General features: G+C 43.3%; 1 protein-coding gene across 2 annotated transcripts; it reads left to right on the top strand.

Moving 5' to 3' along the window:
- The first annotated feature begins 8,989 nt into the window (after positions 1–8,989).
- dmrt3a (doublesex and mab-3 related transcription factor 3a) lies at positions 8,990–12,115 on the top strand. 2 transcript variants are annotated; one of them, XM_062385065.1, is made up of 2 exons: positions 8,990–9,415; positions 11,124–12,115. In XM_062385065.1, the coding sequence occupies exons 1-2, from the start codon at positions 9,022–9,024 to the stop codon at positions 12,113–12,115; spliced, it is 1,386 nt and encodes a 461-aa protein (XP_062241049.1). In that variant the 5' UTR covers positions 8,990–9,021. The 2 variants fall into 2 exon arrangements, with proteins under 2 accessions (XP_062241049.1, XP_062241048.1); XM_062385064.1 differs by having other exon boundaries at positions 11,028–12,115.
- The last annotated feature ends 858 nt before the right edge of the window (positions 12,116–12,973 follow it).

The following is a 12,973-nucleotide window of genomic DNA, read 5'->3' as shown; positions in this document are numbered from 1 at the left end:
GGAGTGATGATTATTTCCCATGTTGCATCATGTTCAGGGTCACAAACCAAAGCTGGAGCTCTCTCACTGCACTGTGTCGCCAAATGAGCAGATTCACTCAGAGCCGATGGAAACCCGTCTGTACTGCACTTACCCGTCTGTACTGCACTTACCCGTCTGTACTGCACTTACCCGTCTGTACTGCACTTACCAGCCCGATGCTTTGACCTCATCACTCACGTACATGATGTTGAGATAATTGTTCACAAAGAACAGCTCTTCAGAATCCGGTCGTATGGACGAACACTGAATGTACAGTAAATACGTCCGACTGGTCGTTTACTGGTTTTCTGTTCAGTTAAAGTTCTTAAGTGATTTTTTATTATTCAATATAAAAAGTGATGCAATATTAAAATCCTTGGTAGTTTACATTAACTGTAGTTTCCAAAGTGTTTTCCAAAGTCAGATTTTACTGGACTGTTTTTGACAAGCAGACGACAAATGTGTTGTTTGCTGAGACGAATGTTGTCGAGAAATTAATTTTGACAAAACAGTAACTTGTGTATTAATATTCCTTCAGCTGTGGTCCAGTCGTTCTCGGTTACCACTGATTTGGTGCTTTGTAAGTTAAATGTTAAAAGTGGACACATGTTGTATGAGATGCAAAAATCTGTTGATTGACAAATAAATAAATAAATTTACTATTTTGATAATCAATCAATTGTTTTAGAGTTTTTTTTAATTGTGAGTATTTGCTTCTTTTCTCTATTTTGTTTCCTTGTAAACAAAATATCTGTATTGGTTGGTTCCATAGTCTGTAAATAAAGATGGACGCCATGAGTTGCTCCCCAAAAGTTAAGCCAGAGCATATATATCGCCTCCTGGTGGCCAGCTGCAGTAAAGGTCATAAAACCCACTTCCTCCATGTTAGCAGACGGGACATGGACCAAACTTAAAAGTCAAACTACAAATTAAATACGTGTTGAGATGATTTCTGTAGTTCTTACTAGGTCTGCTCAAGTGTTTCTCATCTAGATGATTGTTAACGTTTCTCTGAATCGGAATCAAAGCTCAGAACCTCAGGGACAGAAGCTCTGGGTCAGAAGCTCTGGGACAGAAGCTCTGGGACGGAAGCTCTGGGACAGTAGCTCTGGGACAGAAGCTCAGGGACAGAACCTCAGGGACAGAAGCTCTGGGACAGAAGCTCTGGGACAGTAGCTCTGGGACAGAAGCTCTGGGTCAGAAGCTCTGGGACAGAACCTCAGGGACAGAAGCTCTGGGACAGAAGCTCTGGGACAGTAGCTCTGGGACAGAAGCTCTGGGACAGAAGCTCTGGGTCAGAAGCTCTGGATCAGAACCTCAGGGACAGAAGCTCTGGGACAGAAGCTCTGGGACAGAAGCTCTGGGTCAGAAGCTCTGGGTCAGAAGCTCTGGGACAGATCGTGCGTCAGAGACTCTCCTGGAGGACGAGTGCGTCTCGAGGCCTCTCAGGGAGGAAGACAATCTAACAGGCGGGTTCCACATGAATCACGTTCCCCTGCGTTGTGTTGGCGTGTGATGAGCATCGGCTGCTTATTTATGACGCTGATCCAACCACTTCATCTATCCCAGACAATTTGCATGTCTATTGTATATTTAACCCCTTCGGCCCAAGAGTTCAGTTTTTCACACGGTTTATACAGCACAGTCACTCAATCCTAGTAATTATCATTTTATCTATTAAGTACATGTTGCTTTCAGCTTCACAAATGTAAGAATCTGATCATTTGTTATCATCTTAAATAAGAGGAGAAGTTAAATATTTTGGGGTTTCGGTCGATTTGGTTACAGAAATTTGAAGACTGATGAATTGATAACAATTGTAATTGCAAGTTGCAGCCACAGACTGGATGGATGACATGAAAGTTTCAGAACCTGAAGCAAAATCATTGTGATCGCCCCCCCTGGTGGTTAGCTGCAGTCATAAACCCTGCCTCCTCCATGTTAGTGGACGGGAAAATGGACCAAATACAAAGTTGTATTAGTAGCTAGTCTTTTGCTGCTTTCAGACCTTCACTGAAGTCTGGATATTTCCGTGAAATCCTCGTGAAAGATGAATTTGTCGACTTAGAAACACGATGAGTGATCAGGGCCGAAGTCGGTGTCAGTGTGCCATTAACAGAAATACGATATTTCCTGCACATCCTCCTTCTGCTTCTTCATATGTAAAAATACAAAGTCCAAAAAATGCCTGGATTCAAATGTTCCTATATTCTCTTGACTGAAACTGACTTCAGTAAATTGAAACACAGACTTGTTTTCAATGTAAACAGCAATAACCCTGAAACAAACTCAGGAGGTGAAAGTAATCCCGTCTTGGCCACTTTTGAGTTGTGGTGTTAAAATGTTTATTAAAAAACCAACTCGACAACTTTTTGTGCCCCTGTGAGGCTGAGTGCGCTGCGGTTGTGTAATGTATCGTGTTTATGTGTTTAGTGTTTTATGGAGACTGGTTCCCAGTTGCAGGCTTTGAAAGTGTTTGTGTTTGAATGAGACAGCAGCAAAAGTCATTTGGAGTCTGTGAGTTTATGTCGCTACAAGTTTTAGGGGAATAAAGTTGCTGTAAGTGATGGAGTGTAAATGTGAAATGCTGGGAACAACAATATAAAAACAGAGTAAGAAAATTACTTGTATTTTTTTCTGCTGCGCCGTGGGAACATTCATTGGATTCTGCCCCATCTGTTGTAATCAATAACGTGACCATCTTGTTTTTTTATGAAACGCACTTACTCTTAATTTCATCCACCAGTGGTTTTAGAGAGAAGAATGTGGAGTTACCTATAAGGCGTTGACATTATAAATCACCGCCTGAGACCAGATTGTGCAGCAGTATCGATTGATCCTGATATATCACAGAAATTTACTGTCACTTCTGTTTTCAATTAAAGATACAATCAGTCAGATAATGACTTAATTGGATTTTACAGAAGATTGAGTTTTATTGCCCCGTGCTTTACGAGTTTAGTTAAGGGAGGCCATTTTATCACGTTTGTCAGGGGCGACCCGCCGCCGCCGCCTTGTCCTTCTGTAGCTGCTGCCCTACAGCGCAGGGGAGAAAGTGTCACCGGATTGGTTTTCCTTGAGCTGCCTCGGCCTCCATGAATCACGCCCTCCCATAATAGATAAAATCTGCTCGGATCCCTCCTGACACCTCCTGCTGGAGTGATGGCGGCTCGATACAGACAGAAAGTCTGGAGGAGGATGCCGGCAGCTCAGAGGTGGAAACTTAAGACTGGAAGTGAAAACTTTGAAGGAGCAGCTCCCTGCGTTCAGAACAGAGACGAGGACAAACAGAGCCGGCTCCAGCTTGAAGGCAGGAGGAGTTCTGAGGACGTGGACTCCTTCTTAATGTGTTAATGAGGCTTAACCGTTAAATATTTACATGTATGAACAAAACAATTAACAAACAGAATCGAATTATTTCATTATTTAAAATGTATTTCCTCCTCCATAGTAATGGAACCAACTTCCTGCACCGAGACTCGAGATCATTTGATGTTTTGTTATTGAGACTAATTTGTTAATTATGTTTACCAACCCCCGAAAATATTTAAATTGGTAACTGGTGGTGATTAAATATATACTAGGAGTTATATAGTGTTATAAAGTTTGCAGTGGATAGTCAGTCTCTGTGTGTGTCTGCAGTCGATGGTCTGTCTGTGTCTAGTGTCTGTGTGTGTAGTTGAAGTTGACAGTCTGTCCCTGTGTGTAGTTGCAGATGATAGTCTGTCCCTGTGTGTGTCTGTAGATGATTGTCTGTCCCTGTGTGTGTGTTTGCAGTTGATAGTCTGTCCCTGTGTGTAGTTGCAGTTGATAATCTGTCCCGTGTGTGTCTTCAGTGGATAGTCTGGCCCTGTGTGTAGTTGTAGTTGATAGTCTGTCCCCGTGTGTGTAGTTGTAGTTGATAGTCTGTCCCCGTGTGTGTCTTCAGTGGATAGTCTGTCCCCGTGTGTGTAGTTGATAGTCTGTCCCCGTGTGTGTCTTCAGTGGATAGTCTGTCCCTGTGTGTGTCTTCAGTTGATAGCATGTCTCTGTGTGTGTCTTCAGTGGATAGTCTGTCCCTGTGTGTGTCTGCAGCCCGGTGTTGTGCGATGACAGAACACTTTGAAGGACGGGCTGGGAGCTCTGGTCGTAAACGTCCGTCCCTGAGAGCCAAGCACCAATAAAGCGTCTGGAATAGACGCGACTAAACCGAGTGCATCCAGCGCTGATCTGAGGAAGTCTCCCATGGTTCGTCTTTACACCGGTGAGACCCCGGAGCTCCCCCCACAAGTCCCCCCCCCCCCCGAGAATATGAGTTCAGATTATATTTACAAGTTGAGAAATGGAAATTGAAATTAATAAAAAATAAATTGCATTGGACTTTTTCAAAGAAGCGTCCGTATTATACTCTCAGATCATAGAGTGTGTAAAAAGATGGATGACTCGTCTCCACTTCTTCTATCGGGCGCTGCCATCTTCTGATTTTTACCTCATGTGAAGTCAGAATCTGTAGAGCAGGGATTGGGTATCGAGGCGACGCCAATATAGGCTCTCGACCAATCACAGGTCCGTCTCAGCTGTCAATCATGACATTCCTCCGTGTATTTATCGGCTCAAATAACTAACTTCAACTTTCTAAAATGACAGATGATCTTCGAGAAACATTTATTTCACCTCTACTTAGATCTGATTTAGTTTGGTCCAAGTCCAATCTGCTAACATGGAGGAGTGAAGGGTTTATGACTATACTGCAGCCGGCCACCAGGGGGCAACCAAGATGTTTTGGCGTTACTCGTCCGTGAGCTCTCGTGTCACAATTATATAATGGATGTATTATTTAATCGTTTTTTTATTGATCGTAATATGTTTGGATGAAGAAGAGGAAACTAAAAAAACGTTCATGTGGATAAAACCAGAGTCGGTTAAATCAGTTAAAGAACAGAAGCTTATTTACATAAAGGTTTCATTTTATACAAACACAATTATAGAAACAAAATGACCACAAAGGGACACACAATGACCACATATAGAAAATGACCAGTAGCCCAGTAGCCCAGTAGCCCAGCTCCCAGCACAGAGCTCTGGTCCCTGGTGCGTGACGGCTGACGTCTGAGCGATGTTGTGTTTCTACAAACGTCGCACTGACCCACACGTCTGGATAATTCCTGTGGAGGAGTTCGGGGCCCCGCCTCCCCGGGGACACCTCAATCAGCGTTCCTGTGACAGCGCTTGTGTGCGGCAGCCACGCCCCCAATCAGCGGCAGATAATAATAACCCTGCGCGGCAGAGGTCAGCTCCGCCCCCTGAACCCAGGCCTGCTGCAGGAGCTTCCTCTGGAAACATCCCACAGAGCAAATGTTCAGATCCTCACATCTCACGTCGACCTGGTGTCAGTCAACCAGTCACGAGGCTGTGCACTAATATTCATGGTCCCAGAGGATGGATCTGATTTGATAATAACTTGACCTTTTTCATTGGCAGCCTCCAGGAGATCAACTTCTGTGAACATCTCAACTGAACTATGGGATGAACTGTGATGAAGGTTAGACAAGTTCAGTTCAAATCTTAAACTTCCAGAAATATACTGATAAATATCAGCTGTTAAAATGTTGGAGATTAACTAACTCCTCCTGTTTAGTGTCATTAAACCACTGCAGAGAATGAAAGTGGAATATTATTGTTATTATTATTATATTACTGCAGTTTTATCAATCTACAAGGGAAATAATCTATTTGTAGCCTGTAGTCGGCTCATTCACACATTTGATGTTTAATCTCTTCAGTGCACTTTAAACTTTATTATTTAAGTTTCATTTGCAAATCGAATCTTGAGCTTTTCCACTTCAGCAGTTTTTCTGTTTTCTGCTTTTCCACTAATTATTATGTGCAAAATACACAAAATATAAATTAAAACAATGGATCTACTCATGGTTAATACATGTTATACCTTACAATAATACAAAGGTTAAAATTTTATGAAAAAATAATGATAAAAATAATGAAATCTTTTATATATATGATCAGAGTTTAAAGAGGCAAATGCTAGGTCAGAACGAGGGACATTCATGTTAATAATGGTTCATTTTGGTGCCACAATAAGATGATAATTTATAAGATTCTTTATACATTTTAACCCATTTTATTATCTATAATCTTGTTCTGTTCCTCACAGGTTAAACTGTGAAGCTGGTGAATCGTCCTCCAGAATCCCTGTATCTGATGGGGAACATATTAAATGGTTGTTGTGAGATGCAGATGTGAGCTGAGGACATTTAGCCGGTAGCAGAATCGAACCATCGTTTACCCTGCAGCCGCAGTATAAACTTTTATTCCGGTTTGTGTTTGACTCTTTATCAACGAACAACATGAATAAATTTATTACGCGTTCAGCCGCTGCCTCCCACTCTCACAAATCTACTCGGCCGGCACAAACTGCAGAGCCTCTCTAGTCACCTTGAAATTTCCTCTGCTATTTTCCAATTAAAAGCTTAACAGCCCCGGAGAGCGGCTCCATGTGGGGAAGTTTACCGGCCTCTTATTCTCTGCACTAGCCGCGCTGCCTCGGATCCCATTATTTGCTTGAATAAACCTTTTTTACGGTCAGAAATGGGCCCCGGCTTTGTCCGGTGTTATGTTTCAATGCCCTCTATTAGTGGAGCAGAAGGGACGTATCAGCATCCTGACATAGTTCCCAAAGGGCCTTTACACATGTAGAGAGCTAATCATCGAAGTTATGTACAAGTGTGAGGAAGCAGCAGCAGCAGCGTGATGAGATCCTGTGAACCTGCAGTGAGGAAACCAACTTCCTCACTTTATCAGATCAGTCAAACTGGAATCCGTCAACTGCTCCTCTTTTAAACCACATATTCCTCCTTCTTTTAAATTAACATATTCCTTCTTCTTCTCCTCTTTTTAAATCCACATATTCCCCCTTCTTTACCTCTTTTTAAACCTCTCCTTCAGACACATTTCTGTTATCTTATTATTATCTTATTTCCTTATCCTAAACATGTTTTATTTCTGCTCTATGTTTGATCTTCAACCTGCTTTTAACTTGTTTTCATTGTTCGCCTTCTATTCCATATAAATACTGAACCATATAGTGGATTTATATGTTTTAAGTGATAAATTACAAAGCTGTTACGTTGATTTAGGACTGAACATCTTTCAGTATTTATGAAGCTATGACAAGTTTAATTATTAGTTTAACTGTCCCCTTTTTATTGGTAATATATATATTTTAAGTCACATTCTTTATGGAGCCAGTTGGACATTGACTTCAGATGTTGATATATTGATATTAATGGACCTACAGTTGCACATATTTCAGTCATTCATGTCCTCAGGCCTTTGTGGCATCAAAAATCTACAAATGTTTGCTTGAAGAAAAAAGGTGCAAACTCCTGCAGTTTGTGTTTTAACCTAATTTTAAACTATATAAATATTTAATTGTTAATCTGCAGGAACCTGCTGTTTGCATGAGGAGGGGTTCAGTTTCTTCATTTGACATCTGAGGACATTTTAATGTATTTATGCAGTTCGTTCTATTTTAATTTACATTATGTTGCATGTTAATTGTTGAAATTAAGAATTGTATGTCTATAACTCAGATTAAGTTGAGTGTGGATCAGATGTTAATCCTCAGAGGAAGTGGATCTGGTTTTAAACCTCAGAGGAAGTTGATCTCGTTTTAAACCTCAGAGGAAGTTGATTTGGTTTTAAACCTCAGAGGAAGTTGATCTGATGTTAATCCTCAGAGGAAGTGGATCTGGTTTTAAACCTCAGAGGAAGTTGATTTGGTTTTATTCCTCAGAGGAAGTTGATCTGATGTTAATCCTCAGAGGAAGTTGATCTGATGTTAATCCTCAGAGGAAGTTGATCTCGTTTTAATCCTCAGAGGAAGTTGATCTGATGTTAATCCTCAGAGGAAGTTGATCTGATGTTAATCCTCAGAGGAAGTTGATCTGATGTTAATCCTCAGAGGAAGTTGATCTCGTTTTAATCCTCAGAGGAAGTTGATCTGGTTTTAAACCTCAGAGGAAGTTGATCTCGTTTTAATCCTCAGAGGAAGTTGATCTGGTTTTAAACCCCAGAGGAAGTGGATCTGATTTTAATCCCCAGAGGAAGTGGATCTGATTTTAATCCTCAGGGGAAGTTGATCTCGTTTTATTCCTCAGAGGAAGTTGATCTGGTTTTAAACCTCAGAGGAAGTTGATCTCGTTTTAATCCTCAGAGGAAGTTGATCTGGTTTTAAACCTCAGAGGAAGTTGATCTGGTTTTAAACCTCAGAGGAAGTTGATCTGATTTTAATCCTCAGAGGAAGTTGATCTCGTTTTATTCCTCAGAGGAAGTCGATCTGATTTTAAACCTCAGAGGAAGTTGATCTGGTTTTAAACCTCAGAGGAAGTTGATCTGGTTTTAAACCCCAGAGGAAGTGGATCTGGTTTTAAACCCCAGAGGAAGTGGATCTGATTTTAAACCCCAGAGGAAGTGGATCTGGTTTTAAACCTCAGAGGAAGTGGATCTGGTTTTAAACCCCAGAGGAAGTGGATCTGGTTTTAAACCTCAGAGGAAGTTGATCGGGTTTTAAACCCCAGAGGAAGTTGATCTGATTTTAATCCCCAGAGGAAGTGGATCTGGTTTTAAACCCCAGTGGAAGTTGATCTGATTTTAAACCCCAGAGGAAAGTGGGTGTGGATCTGATTTTGAACCCAGGGGAAGGTGGGTGTGGATCTGATGTTGGACTCAGAGGAAAGTGGGTGTGGATCTGATGCTCAGCAGCTTCTGTTTCTCCTCTCCATCCTCACGTGGACGCGTTTCGGGAGCGTGCGGGTAGCAGCGTTTGGTTACTCGTCTCCATAAGTGCGTGTCAGGCTGATGCGCATCAGCCCGAGGAGGAAAAGGTGGATCCTCCAGCCGACGCGTCTCCTCCTCAGCTGCGTGTGCGTGACCACAACACTCCCGTCCCCGCCTCGCCTCCGCGCACATGCACTTGTGCGTCCGGGACAACCAGCCGACAGGATGAATGGATACGGCTCTCCGTACCTGTACATGGGGGCTCCGGTGTCCCAGCCCCGGGCCCCGCTCCAGAGGACCCCGAAGTGCGCCCGGTGCCGGAACCACGGCGTCCTGTCCTGGCTCAAGGGCCACAAGCGCTACTGCCGCTTCAAGGACTGCACCTGCGAGAAGTGCATCCTCATCATCGAGCGCCAGCGCGTCATGGCGGCGCAGGTGGCGCTGCGCCGCCAGCAGGCCAACGAGAGCCTGGAGAGCCTCATCCCGGAGTCCCTCAGGGTGCTGCCCGGCATCGGCCTGCCCGGGCCCGGCGAGGGGAGCCAGGGAACCCCGCAGAGCTCCGACGAGCTGGAGCTGAGGTGGAGCAGCTCGGAGCCGGTGCAGGCAGCAGCGCAGACAGGTACAGGAGGAGGAGGTGGAGGAGGAGGAGGGTGGAGGAGGAAGATCCATGTGTTTAATAAAGTTCTTTATCAAACAGGTTTATTCACGGTAGAGAATGAAAGTGATATCATGACACGTTCTCTCCAGAGCTACATTCGTTTGTTCGACAGAAAAAAAATAATATAGATAATTTATTAATTTTAAAATGATTCCACCGGTTTTAAACATTTGTTTAAACACAAAACTTTACAATGTATTTGTTGTTGAAAAACATTTGAACGAAAAATTAATTATAAATGTAAAAAAAAGAGCCAAAGGTTTGTTGTTGTTAATTTAATCTGTTTCTGGTTTGACTTCAAGATGTTTAAATGTTTTAATGTTTTCAGATGATGTCATTCGTTTCAGACATTTTTTGAGTGTATTTCAATAAGTAAAGACATTTTCCTAAAAGTGAATAATATGATTTAAACACTAATTTTAGATCTTTATTTTCTGAAATCTCTTTAAGAGATAAAATAAATTCACACGTTTGGACAAAACTAAGATTAAAAGATATGATTTAATAAATACTAAATATTAAGCCTAAACATGTATAATTTCTTTAAAGAAATCACATAACATGATGGAAATAAACATTCTAGTTTGTTCAAGATAGAATATGATTCAATATGAGACATTTTATAAGATACTTGTGGAATTTATTTTTTCATTTGGATTAGTAAAAAATAAACAAACCTCCTCCAAAGAAACTTTTATAATTTCAATACTTTTATTTGATGTCAAAAGAAAATATTGTTCAAATTTACTTTTGCAAATGAAAAAACAGTCCTCCTTATATACTATTTTAACATTTTAATAATAATAAAATTATACATTATTATACTGTAATTTGTTTTATATCTGAAGGAAACAATTAATTTTCAATTATTTTTAATTGCAAATGTAAAAAATAAACAAACCTCCTGATTAAATACTTTATGATTTTACTATTTTCCAATTCATTTGAAAGCTTTGCAGAGATGAACATTACTTGGTTTAATATTTGCAATAAGCTAATGACTGTGTTTGGTCATTTAGTCATGGTACTATTTTTCTTTTTGTATTTATCGAATATGGCTTTATTTGTTTATTTCTTTTTTCCCTACAAGGCCATGTTATTACATATATTATATAATAATATATAATTATATAATAAATAATCCACAGCAACAACTCGTGGATTTAATTGTTTTAATAAATTAATTTGTGTAATTTTAAACCAGTTGCTCAAAAAACGTGTTATACTGAACACTCCTTGTGGTCGAGAGATGATTTTTAGTTTTTACCTGATAATTAAATTAATAAATTGAACAATTGGGAATAAGATTAATAAACATTTCTCCTCAGTAGCACAAATTGTTTTTATATTGTTTGGACTCATGAACAGATCAGCTGACTCACATCAGTGTGAAATGATGCGAACACATTCAATCCAATGTAATCACACTACTTCATTCAGGGGTCAACTTCACAGTGTGTTCAGATCTGTGAGGAGAAGGAGATCCTCAGAGGAGGAGACAACAAGTTCCTCCTGCAGGAGAGTTTACAGAAGTTTACATGAAGTTTACATGAAGTTTACATTAAGTTTACAGCAGGTTTTCTCTGGTTTCACTGGGAGAAACGTGAGTTGCCTGTGTTGTTTCCTCGGTTTTGTGTTTCTCTGCTGACACGTGTTGTGTTTCCTGCAGAGACGGAGGACGGAGCTGATGATGCGTCCGGAGAAGAGAACTCCTCCAGCGAGAAGGAGCAGGAGCCGCTCAGCTCCCCGGAGGCCTCCAAGCCAAACTCCTGCTACACCCCGGAGCCCCCGGAGCCCCCCACCCAGCCGGAGGAGAGCCGCTACAGCCTCCCCAAGGCCGGCACCGAGAAGGAGGCCAAGACCGAGAGCCCCCCCCACAAGTACCCGGGGGCCCCCGTGGAGCAGAGCGTCCTGATCGAGGGCCTCGCGGGCTCCATCAACCTGCCCTTCAGCCTCCGGGCCAACCGCCCCCCGCTGGACGTGCTGAAGAAGATCTTCCCGGCCCACAAGCCCCCGGTGCTGGAGCTCATCCTGCGGGGCTGCGGGGGCGACCTGGTGGGGGCCATCGAGGTGCTGCTGTCCAGCCGGAGTCCGGACGCACACACGCACACTGACGCGCACCCGGACGCCCTGGTGCTGCCCTCAAACGGACACCTGTTCGAGCACGCGCTGGGCTCGTACCACCCGGTGTCCTCCTCCGCCAAGTGGTCGGTGGGCTCCGCGTTCCGCGTGCCCGAGTCCCTGCGGTTCGCGGCCGACCCGGCCTCGGGCCCGCTGGGTGTGCCCCTGCAGCACCCGTCCTTCCCGCAGCCCACGCGCTACCCGCTCATGCTGCGCAACTCGCTGACGCGCAGCCAGGCGGGTCCGTTCGTGCACAACGACGTGACCCTGTGGAATACCATGGCCCTGCAGCAGCAGTACCAGCTCCGCTCGGCCGCGCAGTACGTGTCCCCCTTCTCCCCCGGGGCCCCCGCAGGACCCGGGGGCCCCGTGTTCCGCAGCGCCCCCATCCTCCCGTCCAGGGCCCCCGAGGAGCCGCGCATCAGCATCCAGGAGGAGAGCTGCACGCTGGGGCCCAAAGCAGGCCTCTACTCCCCCGAGGAGGAGTACGAGGAGCGGTCGGACTCCGCGGACTCCCGCATCCTCAGCTCCTCCACCTGAAGGAGACTCTGAGGAAGGACAGAAGCAGCAGGGGAGAACCAAATGTATTAGTGTGTGCGTGTGTGAGAGCGCGTGCGTGCGTGCGTGCGTGTGCGTGTGAGTGTGTGTGTGTGTGTGTGTGTGTGTGTGTGTGTGTGTGTGTGTGTGTGTGTGTGAACAATCACCCTCTTTAACCCCCGGACGTCACAGCACCCCCTCATCCTCTGGACCAGTCTATGAGCTGGACTCGACCAAAAATTTGGATGAATGTAAAACCACTGTGATATCCAGCATTATTTTGAAAACCCCACCACGTGTTTCCTGTCAGCATGTTTGTTACTGTGACGTAAAGATGTAAAGATCATCAGTGCATGTTGAGAAAAGCCAAATAAACCTGAGGTGTCCGAACGGATCCGACCCCTGTCGTCACTGCCCCGGACCCCACGTGCACTCTGGTACATCCGGGGTCTCTCTCAGGTACATCCGGGTTCTCACTCTGCAGCAAGTAGAACAAACACATCCTCCTCTTCCAGGTTTACACATGAAATATGACTGTTTATTTATAATATAAAGGTCAGAACATCTGGAGTCAGAGTGAAGCTGCTGCAGGGATATTATACACAAACAGAGAAAAGTCAGATTTGATAGTTTGGTCTGATCTCACTTCACTCATTAAGCTTTTTAAAGCAGTAAACAATATGTTAAAATGGTTTACATAAGGGGATTTTTAATATCTAATGTAGTTGTCAACAAACATCTATAAATCCTGTTATTTAATAAGTTTTATTTTATCTGTCATCAATTATCTGTTTACCAGCAATATTCACTCATGTTGACAAATTAATTAATAAACATAACATAATAAAATAGTGAGTCAAA

This window comes from Platichthys flesus, chromosome 3, assembly GCF_949316205.1.
Source record: "Platichthys flesus chromosome 3, fPlaFle2.1, whole genome shotgun sequence".
In the NCBI taxonomy this organism is placed as follows: domain Eukaryota; kingdom Metazoa; phylum Chordata; class Actinopteri; order Pleuronectiformes; family Pleuronectidae; genus Platichthys; species Platichthys flesus.
Note: the sequence above shows the minus strand (reverse complement) of the source record. Positions and strands in the feature narration are given on the sequence as shown.